Here is a 21,011-nt window from a genome sequence, read left to right on the forward strand (position 1 = left end):
CAGTAGATAGATCCATCACTAGTCTTATCGGTCTCCCTTTATATGTTAGAGCATGTTTATCCCTAGCTGCTTTCAGATTTTTCTCTTTATCCTTGTATCTTGCCAGTTTCACTATGATATGTTGTGCGGAAGATCGATTCAAGTTACATCTGAAGGGAGTTCTCTGTGCCTCTTAGATTTCAATTCCTTTTTCCTTCCCCAGATCAGGGAAGTTCTCAGCTATGATTTGTTCAAGTACACCTTCAGCCCCTTTTTCTCTCTCTCTTCCTCCTCTGGAATCCCTATTATACGGATATTATTGCATTTCATCGCATCACTTAGTTCTCTAATTCTCCCCTCATACTCCTGGATTTTTTTATCTCTTTTTTCAGCTTCCTCTTTTTCCATAAATTTATCTTCTAATTCACCTATTCTCTCCTCTGCCTCTTCAATCCGAGCTGTGGTCGCCTCCATTTTATCTTGCACCTCATTTATAGCATTTTTTAGCTCCTCCTGACTGTTTCTTAGTCCCTTGATCTCTGTAGCAATAGATTCTCTGCTGTCCTCTATACTTTTTTCAAGTCCAGAGATTAATTTTATGACTATTATTTTAAATTCACATTCTGTTATATTGCTTAAATCGTTTTTGATCAGTTCATTAGCTGTCGCTACTTCCTGGAGTTTCTTTTGAGGAGAATTCTTCTGTTTTGTCATTTTGGATAGTCCCTAGGGTGGCGCCCAACTGCAGGGCACTTCTGCTGTGCTGTCTGGAGTAACTTGTGTTGGTGGGTGGGGCCACATTCAGACCTGATGTCTGCCCCCACCCCACCACTGACGCCACAGTCAGACTGGTGTGTACCTTTTCTTCCCCTCTCCCAGGGGCAGGACTCACTGCGGAATGGTGTGGCCCCTGTTTGGGCTACTTTCACACTGCCAGGCTTGTGGTGCTGCTTCGATGGGATCTGGCATATTAGCCAGGGTGGATCCACAAGGTGCACAGGGGCGGGAGGGGCAGGCTCAGCTAGCTTTGCCTTCCGTGGTCTGCTGTGGGAGGGGCCCTGTGGCACCGGGAGGGAGGCCGACCCGTCAGAGGGATGGATCCACAGAAGCACAGCGTTGGGTGTTTGCGTGGTGCAAGCAAGTTCCGTGACGGGAACTGGTTTCCTTTGGGATTTTAGCTGGGGGATGGCCGAGGGAGATGGCGCTGGCCAGTGCCTTTGTTCCCTGCCGAGTTGAGCTCTGTCCTCCAGGGCTCAACAACTCTCCCTCCCATTGTCCTCAAGCCCTCTCGCTCTCTGAGCAGAGCTGTTGACTTACAATATTCCAGATGTTAAGTCCTGCTGGCTGTCAGAACACACTCCATCTGGTCCCTCCGCTTTTGCAAGTCAGACTCAGGGGCTCTGCCTTGCTGGGTGGGCTGCCCCTCCGCAGCCCCAGCTCCCTCCTGCCAGTCCATGTAGCGCGCACCACCTCACTGCCCTTCCTACCCTCTTCCGTGGGCCTCTTGTCTACACTTGGCTCTGGAGAGTCCGTTCTGCTAGTCTTCTGGTGGTTTTCTGGATTATTTAGGCAGATGTGGGTGGAGTCTAAGTGATCAGCAGGACGAGGTGAGCCCAGCATCCTCCTACACCGCCATCTTCTGATTCAAGAATAAGGATTTTTGAGGAACACCAAGGGTTTGCTGAGGCTGGAACTTGTATGTTTTTGGAGAGGTGGTCTGTGGTATTTTACACTGTTGGCTAAATCTCTCCATATCTTTCATGTAGGTTTTGACCGCATCTCTTTTTCCCTTGGATTTTATTCTATCTTTTCAGTTTTCTCCTTTTTTTTTTAAATGTAATTTATTTTTTAAATTCACATCCAAGTTAGCATATCATGCAACAATGATTTCAGGGGTAGATTCCTTAATGACCGTTACCCATTTAGCCCATCTCCCCTCCCACAACTCCTCCAGTAACCCTCTGTTTGTTCTCCATATTTAAGAGTCTCTTATGTTTTGTCCCCCTCCCTGTTTTTGTATTCTTTTTGCTTCCCTTCCCTTATGTCCTCCTGATCTCTTTCCTGAGTTCTTCTTCCTCTTTCCATTCCTTCAATGTCCGCCTTTCCTAAAGCTCTTGCCTACATTCTCTGTAGGTAAATTGGACAATCTCCTGTGGTTTCAGCCACATTGCTGACTGCTGTCTCAGCAGAGATAAGAACCATATTTTCAACAATCTGCTAGACATTTTCACCTGCACATCCTATAGGCACCTCTAGATCAGTATGTCCTCAAGTGAACTCCACATTCTTCCTTCCACTCTCCATCTTGCTTCTCCCTCCTACCTCTGTGAACTAACTTAACATCTGAGCTGGTCAGCATTAATTTCTCCCTCTTCCTCTCACTCTGTCCAGCCCCCTCCCCATAATCTGAGCAGCTTTCAGATCCATTCTCTCTCCCCTTTCCCACTTCTTGTGCCCTTTTGAGCCTTTACATTCTCTTTGCCAGTGCAACAGCCTCCAAACTGGTGTAACTTTCACTGTCTTCCATCCATCCATGTTTAAAGCACTGACTTGATCAGGTCAGCCCAGAAGGATACTTCCTAAAAGTCAGTTCTTTTAAACATGACAAATAAAACAACTCATTCTGGCCTCACCCTACTGTTCTGGCTTCACCACTGACCTTTATTTTTTTCACCAGCACATTAACCAGAGCACAGTGCTTTCACCCTCAATGAGCTCCTGGTCCAGAATCGGGAAAGTAAAAATGTGATATGGACCCTAATATTATTTTTCAATACTGCCATCATCTCCCAAAAATGTGTTTAAGGCTTATGGAGACAACCACAATATCACAAGATAAAAAAAAATAAATGAGGACAAGGGACTAAAAAGGAAATAAAAGTAAGAATCAAGTATACAAAAGATATATCATAAGACACTTTGTATTGCCAGAGGTTGGCCAGAGATTTGGCTCTAAGTCTTTATTACATGTTATAATTCAGACATAAACACAGCACTTTAGGCACAAAATAAGGGGGTCGTCTAAGGCAGAAATGGCTCCAGGGAGGAATAGAATCTTTGAGCTGAATTTTAAGTGAGAAATCAGAAATTAGCAGGTAAAGCGTAGAGGGAAGGGTAAAGGGATATCCAAAAGCAGAGCACATTGGCAGGATTAGAAATGACTACCTTAGACTCTGTTTTAGAAGCTGTTCTAGACAGAAAGTAAGCAGTTGCTTAGTATTTGTCAAACGAATAACTTGAATAAATACTATGCTCTTGGACAATTTATATTACATCTTTGGGTAAAGCATTTCACTTACAGTATGAGGGAACTGTACCAGGGCTCCCTTAGGCCCAAACCAGGTCTATAGTTTGATTTGACCTCCCCTTTCTCCTGCACCATCCTGTCCCTGAGCAGCACCCACAATGATCCACAGCTCCCTCATTCTCTTCCTAGCTTTCAAATTTAACAGTTGCCACTAGTATCTTTGAAACTATTTTTTAAGTCTATGAATTTAACACTCTTCAGGGGACTTCTTAGAAAAACCATCAATATTCACTAAGTTGTCATCAATGAAATGAGAAAAGGCAGTGAAAGAAGCTTATAAAGGAGTGATAGATTTACACAGGCTACAGCAGAATTCACTTTAATGTATGTAACAGCGTAATGATGTACTGGCAGCTCTTAAGACTTGGTTCCTGAAACTCCTGTCTGGGGCTTTTACCCTATGTTATTTGATCCTTCAGTACACATTATCATCAGACCAGTATCTTTTCCGCAAAAACCTATGGTTATCTAATAGCACTTCCATTTGAGAAAAAGCTGTCATTGGTGGGGAGAGCTGGAGGGCTCCTAATCTCCATGCCAGGAAGTCTGAGGGCCTCAGGAAATGATCAGATTAGAGCTCTTCAGCTGCATTGCCGGTGCTAACTGCCAGCCGGGTGATGTGCTCAATTCAGCCGGGTGATGTGCTCGATTCAATTTACAGCAATTAAGGTGACAGCAACAAATGCTCAAAAGTCATATTTTAAAGCAGATCCATGGAAAGAAATAGGCATTGCCTGTGCCTTTTCATCCTGCAATGTTAAAATGATGAGAAGGGAAATAGTCCCAACTGTGGGTAAGAAGAGCGTGCGCACCAACACACAGGAAATGGTGGCCGTAAAAAGCATGGTCTAGGACTAAGAAGCCTAGTGAGGTCAGAGGATCACAGCTTGGCAGCCTACAGAGACACATCCCTATTGCACTTCCTTCCCTGATCTGCAGATGTCTGCTACTCCTGTTAGCAACTGAGGGACCCATGGGAACTGAGATCTCAGGGTAGCTTTTTGGGTCCCCTTGTGATTAAAATCCTGAGTCTTTGTTTTTAGCCCTGAGTCTTCTAGCCCAGGTCACAATGGAAAAATAGGAAAATGTGCTTAATAGCGAGAAACTACATGGCCCTGGGCCTTTGAAAATGATCTGAAGATGCTGATAACATCTTAACTCCCTTCTTATTATGTTACAGAGCATGAAAAAGAAATTAGTTTGCTAAATCCGAGGAGAAATATACCAATAAGTATATTTAAATATAAAAACCAAAATTATCCTATTTTTTACAGCTCTAAAACCCCTACAATGATTCAATATTTCATTGCTTCTAAAAACTGAAGGCACTAATATATTTTGTATAAAGCTACAAACTCTTGATTGGATGTATATGGCAACTTGTTTTTCTGAAATTCTAGCTAAATATTACAGAGAAATTGCTATGTGTTGCCTCATGAAACAAATGATGTATTTTGCTGATTTGAATCATTTTGATTTTATTCAAAATAAGTTTCAAAACAGATTCATGTTATTACAATAATATCTAGGAACTAACTCTGAATGTATTCCTAAGGCCAACAGGAACCTTTATACCTGTTGTATTTTGCTTTGGGAAGCGTCTATATGGCTACTCTCCCCTTGGATCCATATCCAGCATACTTGTGATAAACATCAGTTTCTAGTCCAATGCTTTGTTCCCCGTGATAAGGAACACAGGCAAAGGAGTTGTTCAAATATCCACAGTCTGAAATTTCTCTGGCACTCATTTACTTGGCAGTTAGTATTGATTCCAGCCTGTTACGGAACCAGGCTGGAACGCTGGCGGAAAAACTAAGTGGCACTCCGAGATCTTGGGGGATCGGAGATTTATTTAACACTGGCAGGCTCAGAGGAGACCATTTTTCCAAAGATCTGAGCCCCAAATGCAAGCAAGAAGGGTAATTTATAGTTGTCAGCCTCCATATTTGTGGAAGGGTTTTCGTGCACTTGGCAAACAGGGCTAGAAGAACCCGGAAGAGGGGTTTCTAAGCCAGAGACCAGAGCTTGTTTTAGTCCCATCGGCCATCTTATGGTGTAAAACTTTATTCATTTTCTCAACAATTCCACAAATACTTATTGACTGCCCAGTATGAGCAAGACTGGGAGCGAGGCTCTGTGGGTGATCAAAACATAAATCTAGTGAGAAGGCTAAAAATTTTCCCATGATAACCTACAGAAGGTATTGGCCAAACATATCTACTGTAGTCATGCCTAAATGGAGAGAAAAAGGTTGTAAGATTTCATTTTCCTTTGCTTGGTCACTAATGTCTTCACTTCCAATCTTAGTTTAAGTTAAAAACCTGCTTTTGCAACTTGAGAAGTTCACTGCTGTTGATCTTTCTAGTCAGCCATGAATGGCCTCGGTGGAAGCTCAACTTATAAAATACTTAAAGATGAATGTTTGAATTCCAGAAACCTAACTCCATGAACAAATCCACTGGGAACAAAATGCCTTTTAGCAGAAGGAAGCTAGAAGACATGTGGTTAAGCTATGGAGAGCATATGGAGAGTAGAGGTCAAGGGGATGGGGTGGGGAGAGTGCCTGCATTCTGTGCTCCTGTCCTACATGTCTACTCTAGAGACATTTCTGACAACAGAATTTATAAATCCTTTGGCTGTACAAACCTTAGTATAACATGTTTTACATCTATGGTGATGCTTTTGTTAATAATTTCTCTACTGTGGTTTCCTCTGGGGCAGGACCCAAATTTTATTCTTTATAGATTCTGCAAGTACCTGGCTCATGTTAGACAGAATTATTGTTTGACTATCACTATGTCGTCCACACTCTCATAATTCTCACTGTAGTGTTGGTCCTTTTTCTTAGAACAAACTCCTTCCTGGGTGCCTGGGTGACTCAGTCAGTTGAACATCCGACTCTTGATTTCTGCCCAGATCATGATCCCAGGATCTTGGCATCAAGCCTCATGTTGGGCTCCATGCTGAGTGTGGAGCCTGCTTAAGATTCTCTCTCTCTCTTTCTCTCCCCCTACCCTGCCTCTCCCCCCAACTTGCGTGTGCTCCCTCTCTCTCTCTCAAATTAAAAAAAAATTTTTTTAAGAGCAATCTTCTTCTTCTCTAGTCCCTGCTCCTCCTCTATACCTATCCCACTCCTAGCTCCTACCCTTTCTGCAACTAGAAAACTTGTACACACCCTTGAAGTCTGAGCTGAGATATAGCTGTCTCTGGAATCCTTTTCCCACCATGCATGGCCTCCAGAATCAATCACTGGTCCTCTCTGTGAGCTTTCAGGTCATTCTCTAATACCTCTGCAACAGTATTTAGCACACTGTGTTGATTGTCTGTGTCTGCTAATACCAAGAGAAACCCCATAAGTGCAGAGGCCATGTCTGGTTCACTACTGAATGCCCAGCACATAACAGTCATTCCATAATATTTCTTGAATAAATGAGTGAATGAACATATCTGTTAGAATGCATCCTTTCCGGGGCGCCCGGGTGGCTCAGTCGGTTAAGCGTCCGACTTCAGCCCGGGTCACGATCTCGCGGTCCGTGAGTTCGAGCCCCGCATCGGGCTCTGGGCTGATGGCTCAGAGCCTGGATCCTGCTTCCGATTCTGTGTCTCCCTCTCTCTCTGCCCCTCCCCCGTTCATGCTCTGTCTCTCTCTGTCTCAAAAATAAACAAACAAACAAAAAGAATGCATCCTTTCCATTAACTAGATGAAATGTTTTACTAATTTAGCATATGTTGTAGAAAATTAGTGAGATTTCCATTACCTGTTCTTACACCTACTACTCTTCCCTCTATCCTACCTGAAAACAGGTCCCAAGAAAATTCACTGCTTTATCTAGCCAGTCCCTAGACATTCACACACATGGTCACATTCTAAACACAGGCAATTAACTCTAAATTATACCCAAATAAAAATGCATAAACATCATATGTAGGCCAAAGCTTGGGGCATCATAATAAATCAAAATATAGGGAGGAATTTCTAGTGGGTGAAGCACTTCCCTTCTAAGAGGTGGGGATACATTCATAAGAACTTATGTACCTAGCAGACAAGGAGGATTTCTCATCAGAGAGGCTGCAAACGGTTGTGAAACTTGGCGGAGTACTGCTTACATAGACTAAGTCATGAATAGCACCCTCTAGAGGGGTGCCACAAAGCAGTTGTGATAAAGCTCTAGCCTTGGTGAGTGACTATGGGAAAAATCCACGCTGTTTTTTGCAGCGCAGGAAGTAACTGATTTTATCCTCTTCTGGGGAGAATGGGCGGTAGAAAGAAAGGTAACTATTGGCCATTCCTTTCCATCGTCTTTGTAACAACTCTCCTCGTTTAAGAGGACTGGGGAAAGCCAAGCTGCTAGAGTGCAGGTGCCACACACAGAGGAGACACTAATTACATTTGAGTTGGTTGATGGATATACCACAAAATATACATTTAGAGCAAAATGCAGAGGATGATGTAATGGTAGCCAAAGTTCTCAACTTACTCTGACATACTAGTCCTTCTTTTCCTCTTCTCTCACACTTAATTTTAAAATGTTCAGAAAGTATAGTGCAAATAAATTTCTAGTAAGTAGACTATGTAACTTAATCATGAATTGGAAGAATTTGTGATATTAAAAGGAAATATTGTATGAAAACTGATTTTCAAGAACCAATTAATAATGATTCCCTTAATATTGTAATCTACTTTGACATTTTATTTGACCTTGGCACATAACCGGTATCTGATAAATAAAAAGGTGAGGAAGGATATTTCATCATTCCTCCTTTGAAAAGATGATGAGTTTGTGTCTCTTGACAGTGTTGAATAGAGAAAATAAAATAATTGAAATTTTTGCATCCATATAATAATTTTTCTGAATCTTGATAATTATGGTCACTGAGGTATCTTCTTATATATTTTTTATTTGATACCTGTTTTTTTTCCTGCTTTTCCTTATCATCCATCCCCTATTTTGGAAACATTTTATAGATATTTTTTAATTTAATTTTTTTCAATTTACATCCAAATTAATTAGCATATAGTGCAACAATGGTTTCAGGAGTAGGTTCCTTAATGCCCCTTACCCATTTAGCCCATCCCCCCTCCCACAACCCCTCCAGTAACCCTCAGTTTGTTCTCCATATTTATGAGTCTCTTCTGTTTTGTCCCCCTCCCTGTTTTTATATTATTTTTGTTTCCCTTCCCTATGTTCATCTGTCTTGTCTCTTAAAGTCCTCATATGAGTGAAGTCATATGATTTTTGTCTTTCTCTGACTAATTTCACTTAGCATAATGCCCTCCAGTTCCATCCACATAGTTGCAAATGGCAAGATTTCATTCTTTTTGATTGCCGAGTAATACTCCATTGTATATATATACCACATCTTCTTTATCCATTCATCCATCGATGGACATTTGGGCTCTTTCCTTACTTGGGCTATTGTTGATAGTGCTGCTAGAAACATTGGGTTGCATGTGTCCCTTTGAAACAGCACACCTGTATCCCTTGGATAAATACCTAGTAGTGCAATTGCTGGGTTGTGGTTTAGTTCTATTTTTAGTTTTTTTGAGGAACCTCCATACTGTTTTACAGAGTGGCTGCACTAGCTTGCATTCCCAACATTTTATAGATTTTTAATTTTTTTTTTTAGCGTTTATTTATTTTTGAGACAGAGAGAGACAAAGCATGAACGGGGGAGGGTCAGAGAGAGGGAGACACAGAATCTGAAACAGGCTCCAGGCTCTGAGCTGTCAGCACAGAGCCCGACGCGGGGCTCGAACTCACAGACTGCGAGATCATGACCTGGGCCGAAGTCGGCCGCTTAACCGACTGAGCCACCCAGGCGCCCCTGTTTTATAGATTTTTAAATCCAACTTTTAATACCAGCTTTGAGAACTTACAGCTTCTTGCCACAACATAAAAAAAAAGGAAGATACTTTGTGAAGAATAACTGTGCTATGTAAGATATTGTTAGTCTAAAAAATTTCAATACAAAATTACAAAAATTGTTGAAATTTTGTCTCTTATATGTTTTGAATTGACCTTTTTCAGGCATATCTTTACCACAAACTTTTGTCAGCTGAAAACATCTTATGCAAGTTGGTACTCTTTAGCAGTATAAAAAATGTGTTTTTCTTGAAATTTTGGGAAGATAGAAATAGAAACAGTGTAGTTTTCTAGTCTTTTGAAACATCCCTATAAGAATAGAGAAACTAGGACAGAAAAACGTAAAACTCACAGACAATATCTATAACAAAACCAGGTGACAAGGTTTCCCACGAAACCTTGAAACAAGTGAATGAGGACAAACTAATGACCGTTACAAGAGCCACATAGTATTAGCCTCTAGGTTAGAGGACGTAAGGGGACATTGATAAACCTAAGAAGAGGAGAAGACTCCAATCTCCAAAGCCTCCAAATCACTGAGAAGCAGAATGGGCCAATACAAGAACAGCTGAAATTGTGAGGGCTTTTTGCCATCCAAATCTCTGAGAATCACAAGGATCCCCCTACAATAAGGTCTGAAGGACTTGACTAATATAGTCAAGGCTCTATAAATCCTGGAGGTACTATCTGAAGCCCCCTTGGGTAAATTAGGAGAAACTGCTGGGAAGAGACTCTAATACCCAGAGCAGATGAGTAGAGGTAAAGTTTCAGATAGAGGAGAAGAGATCTCAGAAAGTATGAGGTCATAATTTTGAATGCTTCATGAAAATAATCAGAAAGTCAAGAGACATGAAACTAAAAGATATCCTGACCCATCGTTCTGTCAAAAAGGTTAAGAAAACCAACTTTGCTTAAAAATAAATAGCAACAGGGGCGCCTTGGGTGGCGCAGTCGGTTAAGCGGCCGACTTCAGCCAGGTCACGATCTCGCGGTCCGTGAGTTCGAGCCCCGCGTCAGGCTCTGGACTGATGGCTCGGAGCCTGGAGCCTGTTTCCGATTCTGTGTCTCCCTCTCTCTCTGCCCCTCCCCCGTTCATGCTCTGTCTCTCTCTGTCCCAAAAATAAATAAAAAACGTTGAAAAAAAAATTTTTTTTTAAATAAATAAATAAATAAATAAATAGCAACAGACAGGTGTCTCCATTAATTGCAATACAAAATGATTATAAGAGCACAGAAAATTAGCATGTCAGGAGGGTGTGCCCACAAAACAGATGAAAGCATTACATAAGCTGCAGAATATTGAAATTAATATTACTTAATACTAAAATTAAGAACATCATAAAGGAGAGAGAAAATATAAGTCAAAAGTAAAAAAAAACAAAAACAAAAAAACAAAAAAAGACCTCATAGTGCATGTAACTGCACACCCCAAAGAAGAAAACCAAAGCAATGAAAGCAATGGAAGAAAACAGATATGGGTACAAAGCATTCTAATTCAGGAAAACATTCCTGAAAGCAAAATGAAAAAGACTTAAGTTAAAAGAAAGATTCCTTGAAAAAAAAAAAAAAGAATGAAAAGAAAGATTCTTTGTCCATATCCATGCAAAAAGAGCAAGTCGTGTATTTGGAATAGAAATCCAGATGGAGAGAGAGGAGGGGGCAGAAGGAGGGGTGAAGAATGAGGAGCTACATGTAAAAAGAGAATAAGAGACGCATGTAACCAGTCAAACTGTGTGGACCTTATTTGGATGCTGATTCAAACAAACAATTTTTAACATGTCCAAGACAATTGGATATTTGAAACACTGCGGTTTTGAAAATATTAAGGAATTGTAATTTATAGGTATGATAATGGCATTGTAGTTATGAGTTTTAAAAGATCCTTTTTTTTTAGAGAAAACTCCTTATTTATAATGAAATTATGTGATGTCTGATACTTCAAAATTTAAAAAAGAGAATGGAAAATAATTGATTGGATAAATAAAACAGCATTGGCCATGAATTAATAATTATTGAAGCTGTGTAGCAATTACACAGGATGATTCATGGTATGTTGCCTAGTTGGTATATGTTTAACACATTTCTCAATACAAAGTTTAAAAAGAATTTTTTTTGTCCTCAAATAGGATGGACAGTGCAAGCCAAGGCAAGATAAATGTTTTTCATTTTCTTAAACCCAAAATTTCTAGAGTATCAGCTTATGGAAATATTTCCCCTGGTATTATGCTATCCTGTTGGGGCTGTTTAGATGTATCTTCCTTTTTTAAATTTTTTTTTTCAACGTTTTTTATTTATTTTTGGGACAGAGGGAGACAGAGCATGAACGGGGGAGGGGCAGAGAGAGAGGGAGACACAGAATCGGAAACAGGCTCCAGGCTCCGAGCCATCAGCCCAGAGCCTGACGCGGGGCTCGAACTCACGGACGGCGAGATCGTGACCTGGCTGAAGTCGGACGCTTAACCGACTGCGCCACCCAGGCGCCCCTAGATGTATCTTCCTTAACATTAACTTAATTAAACTGTTTTCACATCTACTCCACTGAATGCATATGTCTGAGAAGCATTTCATGGTTATTAGTATTTTTTTTTTTTTTTTTAGGATTGTGGAAAAGGGATATTATAGTGAACGAGATGCTGCAGATGCTGTTAAACAAATACTGGAGGCAGTTGCTGTAAGTATGAAGTGACAGCAATAGTGTAACTTTTGGTAAACTTTTCTTCTTACAGAATCATCAGTTAACTAGTGTACATCTGTGACCAGCCATAACATCCACAACAAAACAGTATGCAATACTTTGTAGAATATATGTTGATAAATGTATATTTTCTATTGATTACTCCCTGAGAGATGCAATCCTCCTGTATAATACCATAAGTTTGTTAAAATAATTTCCATTATTATGAAATCCAATCAGACTTTGGTGCTGGTGCCTATACTTGTTCTCTTCTCTTTCTTTCCATTTCTTGAGTTTGTTTCCTTATTGTTTTTGTTATTTGGCAGGGAAGTGGAGGAAGGTTGAATGTGACAAATATAGATCTTGGAGCATAGAGATTATTGATTTTTCTTTCAAGACAAGTAATAAGTCAATTAAAGTTAAAAATACTGACAATTGTATTTTTTAAGGAAAAATATAAGTTAATGTTTCTAACTAGAATAAAGTTTTGAAAGTTGATGATAGAAACATGCATACACATTTACAGAAATATGTAATTTTGAGAAGCTTGTTTGGATTGAATTAATAAGGAAACATTTGCCTAGATGAAACAGACTCCACTGATGAAATTTTTCCCATATGTTTAATGGTGTCTGATATGTGCTGTAACACTTTGGTGATTATTCATTTATTGAATATAAAGTCAGAACAAATTACTCTCTGAACAAACAGGATGAAGCCCAAGCGGAGATATTTATCAGCATTAAAGAGACAAATCTATAAAATATACTCAGAATTAAGATATATTCTATTGTGTGGAGTCAATTATCTAACTAAAATCATCATTCAGTATCTTGAGAATTCAACCACAGTGACAAGATCACATGTCCTGTGAATTTTACCCCAACCAAAACAGAAAGGAGGGAAGTAGGGAAGGGAGCCAAGGAGGGAGAGAAGAAGGAAAGCAAGTAGGAAGGACTCTGATACCTAACTAGCTTGTCTATCATTGATGAAAAGGAAAAACAGTCTTCAGAGTCTCCACAGGACTCCTAGAGATAGCAGATCTATGGTCTGACCAAATCCATGATTGAGTTATCAACACCAAGTTCAATTGGATATATAGCCCAGTCTTTCCAAATTATTCCTTCCTATACAAGTGTTTTGGTCTTTTTGCTATGGTAGGGTATGAAAAGTTTGAAGGTGGAGAGGATGCCCTGGAATTTTACTCTAAATATACAGTGCAGTTCCTGATTATATGAATATTTTATTTCAAATTCATCCTCTTACCATACCCAAAATAACCCCTCCACTCCAGAGTTCTCATCACAAGCAGTGTAGTTACCATCCCTGGTTTCTTAAGCTTGCCAGCTTGGGAATGATTTTTAACTCTTCCATTACCTTCTCTCCTCATAGCCACCTTTCCAACTTCAGTGGGGTCTTCCTTCTACTGCCCCTGAACCTAATCCTGTTCCCTACCATGCGATGACTGCTCCTGAGTGCTTTATTAAACAAACAAGCAAACAAACAACCACTTCTAGTTACTTCCAGTTCCTGTCATTAAATATATAAGTCTAAAATTCTCTTTTTCAGTCCTTGTTTTCATCTTGTCACTTCTGAGTTCAATAATGGCAGTTATTTGTAATTTGAATTTTTAAATTTTTTATTTTTTTTTTATTTAATTAATTTTTAAATTTCCATTTATTTTTGAGAGAGAGAGTGCGAGCGAGCAGGGGAGGGGCAGAGAGGGAGACGCAGAATCCGAAGCAGACTCCAGGCTCTGAGCTGTCAGCACAGAGCCTGACATGGTGTTTGAACTCATGAACCACAAGATCATGACCTGAGCTGAAGTCAGATGCTCAACCGACTGAGCCACTCGGGCATCCTTATGCCTTTCTTAAATACCCATTTAAAAACTTCGTTTCTCATTACTATATACGATAGGTTATCTATTTAAATAAACATGCTGGCAGTGGCTCACTGTCAATTTATCCAAATCACACAGGCAGCTGGTATAGCAGTTAAGAGGACTTAGGGAGTCAGAGCTTGGTTCAATTTCTAGATATGTGAGCTTGGGCCCTATCACTAAATGAGCCTCAGTTTCCTCATGTAAAATAGGCATAATATTTAACCTAACAGAGTAGTAGAAAAGACTAAATAAGCTGATAGCAATGTTCAAAAGAGAGGGAAAAGGGCAAGCAACTTCAGACTCAGTATATTCGTATAAAGATGTATTAGATGTTGAAAATCTGTACGTACATCCCTACTCCCCAGCTAAGTACTAAAATCAAAAACAATTGACAATAGTCAGTGCTCAATAAATATTTACCAACTAAATAACTGAAAATGCATCAAAATAGAAATAGTCACTATTCTGTGTTTTGTCTTTCTAGATGCTGATACATTTAGTGAAACATGCTTACTATCATTTTTCTGCTCATTTCATATGAAAGAAAGCTTTCTTTATAACTTGCTTTCATTCATGAGATTCTTTTCTGCTCCCTTACTATCATTTAATTCTTTTCCCGTCATTCAAAACACACCTTCTTCAATATGTTCTTTCTGGCTGCTTCCATCCATTTAGGTCAGCGCTTGATTCTTTTGGTTTATCACAGTGGGCATGCTTCAGTTTAGTGATACTCAGGTAGCTGACTGAGAGAACTCTGTCCTTATTCAGCGAATGAGAAATGAATGCTTTCATCATCAGACTTTTTCCACCTATTGGAGTTACACCAATTAAGGAATAAAAGGGCCCCCAACAGGGAGGGATGCCCCAGATAGGGGTACCTCACATAGAAAAGAGGGCCTAGACTTCAACTCTATTCCAGATCTTGCAAGATGGATTGATTAGTCTACTACTAATTGCCAATTTAAAGCAAACAAACAAAAAACTTGTTATTCTATCTACTCAGAAAGCTCCAGTTTGAGAAGTTACCGAGCAAAGGGGGGGGTAGGGGGGACAAAAAGAGAAAGAGGCACGCTGAGAAATAGACTCTTAACTCCAGAGAACAAACTGATGGTTACCGGAGGGGACGTTTGTGGGGAGATGGGTTAAATAGGTGTTGGGGATTAAGGAATGCACTTGTTGTGATGAGCCCCAGATGATGTATGGAACTATTGAACCACTATACTGTATACCTGAAACTAGTATGACACTGTATGTTAACTAACTGGAGTTTAAATAAAAACTTACATAATAAAAAAAAGTACTAAATAAATAAATAAGACCAAAAAAAAAAAAAGTAGATTGCCACATTCAAGTCACTCTTTGAAAGAAGTTTTACAAAAATTTTCTCTGATTGCTACAACTAAAGATTAACTTAGAGAAAAAAATAATAATTTTCCTAAATGTTTCCACAGGTAGAATAAGCAAGCAATTTAAAACTTGTGGGAAGTGGCTGACATTTATGAAATAGTTTATTGTCAACTACATAGCTATAGATAGCTATAAAAATAGGACAGTTGGGAACTCAAAGTAATCAGTGATACATCTCACATTTCCTCTGGATCACACACTTAGAAGACTATATCTAGGCTGGCTTTTGAAAGCACAGAAGCAGAAAGCTTGAAGATTGAAAAGTTCTTGGGAAATATGTTGTGTGGATAATTATACCTCTTAGGTAACAAATCTCACAATCCTTCCCTTCCTCCCCACTTCATCCCAATTCTTGCCCCAAATATTTCACAGTATTTGTCTGACTGTAATCTTGCTCCTTCTGCTTTTTAGCTTTAAATAGAATTTATGAAAGCTTTTAAAGTGAATGTGAAAGATGTTTCCCTCTTTGAGTTTGAATTCATCCAGTTAGTCTTTGAGGGCAGACAGATCATTAAGCCTTCTTGAGTATTCTATCTTCCCGAAATGAATTCCAGGTAGTCCCAAATTAGATGGTCTAGGTCAATCTGGACAGTTTGGAAGGGTCATCACGTCCTCATATGTCAGAAAGCACAATGCCAAGTCTTAAAGCCCTCCTTTTCCATTTACTTACAAAGATAATCAGGGAATAGTCCAACACCTCTGATGTCTCTTACTGTTGCCACCATCTCCAGTCCTTTTCTTGTTCTCCCTGATATCCTACTGTTCTTCTATTTCCAAAAAGAATTACTGTCTCCTTTTTGCCCCACTCCTGATGCCACTTTCCATCTTTTTTCTAGCCACAACTCTCTTAGGTATGTCTTAGTTTCAAAGCCATGACTTGAGCACCTGGAGAAACTTGTACATATAGAGTATATATTGAATTTAATAAAATAGAAGGAAATGGTTGAGGAACTTAAACATGTCTGCTGCCCTAGTACATAGAGTTGGGGTTAGAATTATTTTGAAGATTGTGATAATAGGGGTAAAGAGTTACAAACAAAAGCATCTAACCTTTTAAAGTTGTGGAAACCAAAATGGTATCTGAACATTGAAGTAAAACAGGAAGTGGACGTGAAAAAGATGAAATATTCCAGGCTTCTTGTGGTAAAAATTTTTAAAACCTATAACCTCCCCTAAAAAAGGACAGATTTTTAGGGGTTGATTGTGCACACATCCCTGCCTGGAAGGATTATCAACGCAAAGAGGATTTCAAAAAATGACATCTAGTTAATTGTTCTTCTCAGGATTGAGATGAGTGTGTTCACTATTGCAAAAGCTGGTTGAAGTGTCATGGACATGATGTGACTGAGTATATGTGGTCTGATTCTTGTTTGATGACCTCAGATTGTAGTCATTACAGATTTATTCATAGCTATTCTGTCAGGTTTCTGCTGATTAGGGCACAAGATTGACAGATTCATTGACTTTGGAGCAGGAGAACTGGCTATCTTAAGTAAGGGTGGGAAATATTGTCTAGTTAATGATGGTGGTATCCAAAAACACAAAAAGGAAATAATGTAACAAAGAAGAATACTCACAGTGTCCTTATGAGGTCAGCAAAGGCATGGATTGTGTCTGTCTCTATACATGACCTATTAAGATTAATGTGAATAAAAAGAGAGAGAGAAATAGGGGAATTCAGGCTATAAGGGAATATAGTTTTAAGAAAGGTAACAAGTTTTAATTATGTTTAGAAATGCTTATTCCAAGCAGGTTTGTATAGACCATGAGACGAAGGATATTACCATATCATCACAATACCTTTTTGATTTTAAACAACCTTACTCTAATTGGTAATTTGGCCTATTTTCCATTCCTGTGACACTGGAGTGCGCATATATGTATTCTGTTCCTCTGATACTGAATGCTCTGAAAAGCTAAAATTCAGAAAAAGCTGAGCAAAGAATTCTACCACCCACAACGGGGTCTCTAGGAGGACAAGGTCTTCTTTACACCAATATAATTTATGTGCGACAGCCTCTACCTATGGGCTACCAGGGTAGGACTCTCGGCTGGAAAGATTCCTTTGACAGTGATCTCCTTTTAAGAAAGAATGATTGTGTGGGAAATATCAAAGTGTTGTGGTTTGAAGGTGAACAGTGATCTTTTCTTTGTAAGTGTGCTTCTCTCCAAGGATGGTAGAGTGACTAAGGTTAGATTCTACTTAACTATTTCCATGTTCTTCCATTGTTTGTTTATTGGAAGATGGGGACAGGACCATGAAATTTATTTCCTTCCTCTCTGGTAATAGTTCTCTGCCAAAAACTGAAGAATTCCCTGTCTTGAGAGAATGAAGTCCTATTTTGTGTTGCATGTGTATCTACAACTTCTAAAGTCTTTGACCCATAAAAATGAATTTTTATTTTGGGAATGGCCAATTCAGATGTAGTGTTAAAAACATGAACAATTCTCTCAAATAGTCAGGTAGAATATTTTTTCATTTCTAGAAGGAGAGCATTCAAGCAATGTTATAATATTCTGTTAATGTCACTCTTTGAACATGGAATTTTTATTTTCTTATCATTAAATAATTCAGGAACAAATTTTGCAAACGTTTTACAAAATATTTTTATCTGCCTAATAAATGAGAAATATGTGATTCAATGAAGATGTCAAATTAACATACAGGCATAGGCCTAGATCACGGCCTATGCACGTTATACCAGTCATGGAAACAGAAAGGTTAACTTGGTTTTCTTATTTTAATCACTGTCTTCCATCCCATCTCAAGGGTTTAGCTCCTGAATGAGGAATGCTCACAAATGTCCAGTTTACTCACTTTGACTGAGATGTAGAATTTCTCAGTGAGGATAGTGGGAACACTAGTTTCATTTGGGCAAGGCAGCTGTTTGTAAGTGGTTGGCATCCCTGGCTGTCTTAACCTATTCTGATTGCTGTCACAGAATACCGTAGGCTGGCTTAAACAATGAACATTTATTTCTCACAGTTCTGGAGGCTGGGAGCTCCAGACCAGATGCCAGCGTGGTCGGATTTTTGGTGAGGGCCGTGTTCCTGATTTACAGACTGATGCCTTCTTTCCACATCCTCACATGGTGAAGTGAGTGAGCTCTGGTTCCTTCATTTTCTTATACAGGCGCTAATCCCTTCATGGGACTCCACCCTCAAGACCTGAGATCTAATTACCTCCCACGGCTTCACCTCCAAATACCATCACACTAAGGACTAGGACTTCAACATTTGAATTCTTGGGGACACAAACATTCATCCACAGTATTAGCTTCAATACACTGAATGCCAGGTAGAGACCCAGATGTTGTGACCACAGACAAGAAAAAGAGTTTCACACAATTTCCAATGCATCTAAGTGGAACCTTCTCCTTATTCTGTTTGTTCTCTCTCTCTCTGTCTCTCTCTGTCTCTCTGTCTCTTTCAACCTCTCTCCCTTCCTCCTTTCTTCTCTTCTTACCTCTCTTTACCTTACAAATTCCAGAGAAACATTACCATCTGAAGATTCAAATGTAAACAACATTTGCAATGCTAGACACCCTAACAATTCCTATTAACTTTTTGGCCTACTTTAAAGAAAATTTTCAGTACCATTATGGATTTCAAAATGTTTTTTTGACCTAGGGCAAGAATATATTCCTCATTCCAATGTCCCACTTTATCATTCTACCTTTTGTAAATGTAACTTAAGGCCCCTCTGTGCTATATCCTGTTTATTTTTAGCTCATAAAAGAAGCATTGGATAAATCTCCTGTATTTAACATGCTGTATATTTAATATTAATCTTCCACAATTCCCAAACCTTGGGATTTCTCCACATTATTTTGCTTAAAGTTTACAGGGCCTGATTTGCCAATTTTTTTTTTCAAGGAAATACCGTCCTATTTATTTTCAATCTGTAAAATTTACCTGGAATGTGAGGGCTCTGCCTACTATGTTATAAACAGTTGGTGGATTAAATAAAAAACTACTTACCTATGTAGTACACCCTTAAAAATAGTCAAAACTCAGATTTTACTAATAGGACATCCAAGTCGTTTAAAAAATATATAGGGGTGCCGGGGTGGCTCAGTCAGTTGAGCGTCCAACTTGGGCTTAGGTCATAATCTCATGGCTCGTGAGTTCAAACCCAGTCGGGCTCTGTGCTGACAGCGCAGAGCCTGGAACCTGCTTTGGATTATGTGTCTTCCTCTGTCTCTGCCCCTCTCCTTCTTGCTGTCTCTCTCAAAAATAAACAAACATTAAAAATTTTTTTAAGGGGCGCCTGGTGGCTCAGTCGGTTAGGCGGCCGACTTCGGCTCAGGTCATGATCTCGCGGTCCGTTGAGTTCGAGCCCCACGTCGGGCTCTGTGCTGACAGCTCAGAGCCCAGAGCCTGTTTCAGATTCTGTGTCTCCCTCTCTCTCTCTGACCCTCCCCCGTTCATGCTCTGTCTCTCTCTGTCTCAAAAATAAATAAACGTTAAAAAAATTTTTTTTTAATTTTTTTTAAATAAAAGGTATATGTAAGTTGCATAATTGTATTGGCAATGTCCACCAGGAAAATGAATAGTTTACACACATAACTTGGGATGCAGACAAGGATTGGTCACATTTAACTGTCTTTTGTTTTCTTTATGGGGCAGTTTATACTGAACTGAAAGTATAACAAGACTTTCAGTTCTAAATTTGACGTACATGTTGGAGATTATTGCATTGTCCTTTCTGTGGTCATCGGTTTTCCTCACATTTACTTTTTGTTATTTAAAAGACTGCTTGAATCTTTGGGATCCTTCATGATTTAGAAGAGAAAAACAGGGGCATGGGGTGGCTCAGTCATTTAAGTGTCTGACTCCTGATTTTGGCTCAGGTCATGATCTCACAACTCATGAGATCAAGCCTCGTATCAGGCTCTGTGCTGAGAGTGAAGAGCCTGCTTGGGACTCTCCCCGCCCCCCCCCCCCGACTTGCTTGTGTGTGTGCACTCACGCACACTCTCAAAATAAATTTTTAAAAAAGAGAGAGAAAAACATACATCATATCATAGCATTTCCCCACTTAACCCTCCACTGTCTCCCCATCACACTCACCCTTCTATGTGTGACCCTTAAAGTCCTGCCTGGAGAGTCTCCTCGCGGACCTTATGATTCTCTCTCCATGTGCCTTCATTCATGGCACTTAAGTGACCTTTTATTCCTCCAATATGAGAAATTCTAGTCCTTGGAACTTTGAATTCTTGTTTGAAACTAGAATATAAATTCTCTGAGGGTTTGGACCCCATTGTACTATGTCCAATGTCTGGAATATTTCCAGATACATATTGGGTATTCTTTAAATATTTGTTGGATGATTTGACTGGCCAAAGATTCTTCATTACTTTATTCATTAATTCATTGATACATTCACTCACCACCTAAACAAACTACAAGTATTTATTGAGCATATACTTAGTCCCTACTGCTGTGGAGTCATGAAGAGACATGTGGCATGTATGTGCCAGGAGTTTATGTTCTTTAGTTCATCACTTGCTAAATACAGAATACTCAGTATGTTAATTTTCTATTACTGACTAACTGCCACAAATTTAACAGCTTAAAACAACTCATTATCTCACAGGTCTGTAGGTGTGAAGTCCAGTGGGCTCTACTGGGTTCTCTGCCTAGAGTCTCACAGGGTGGAAACCAAAGTGTTGGTCAGATGGGCTCTTATCTGTAGGCTCTAGGAAGAATCTGCTTCCTTGCTCAATTCAGGTTGTTGGCTAAATTCACTCTCGTGTGGTTGTATGACTGATGTCCCTGTTTCCTTATTTCTTATCAGCCAGGGACTCTCAAAAGCTGCCTGCATTTCTTGGCACATGCCTCCCTCCATCTTCAAAGCCAACTAGAGAGCTTCAACTCCCTGTTTTTCTTTTC

General features: G+C 39.6%; 1 protein-coding gene across 1 annotated transcript in view; it reads left to right on the plus strand.

The window, feature by feature from the left end:
- The window catches only part of CAMK4 (calcium/calmodulin dependent protein kinase IV), a 225,476-nt gene that overhangs the window by 149,060 nt on the left and 55,405 nt on the right, over positions 1 to 21,011 (plus strand). The window contains exon 6 of the mRNA XM_049647708.1: positions 11,749 to 11,821. Within this exon, the coding sequence (XP_049503665.1) occupies positions 11,749 to 11,821 (73 nt within the window). The remainder of the gene's footprint in view (positions 1 to 11,748; positions 11,822 to 21,011) is intronic.

The sequence above is a fragment of the Panthera uncia genome, assembly GCF_023721935.1.
Source record: "Panthera uncia isolate 11264 chromosome A1 unlocalized genomic scaffold, Puncia_PCG_1.0 HiC_scaffold_17, whole genome shotgun sequence".
In the NCBI taxonomy this organism is placed as follows: domain Eukaryota; kingdom Metazoa; phylum Chordata; class Mammalia; order Carnivora; family Felidae; genus Panthera; species Panthera uncia.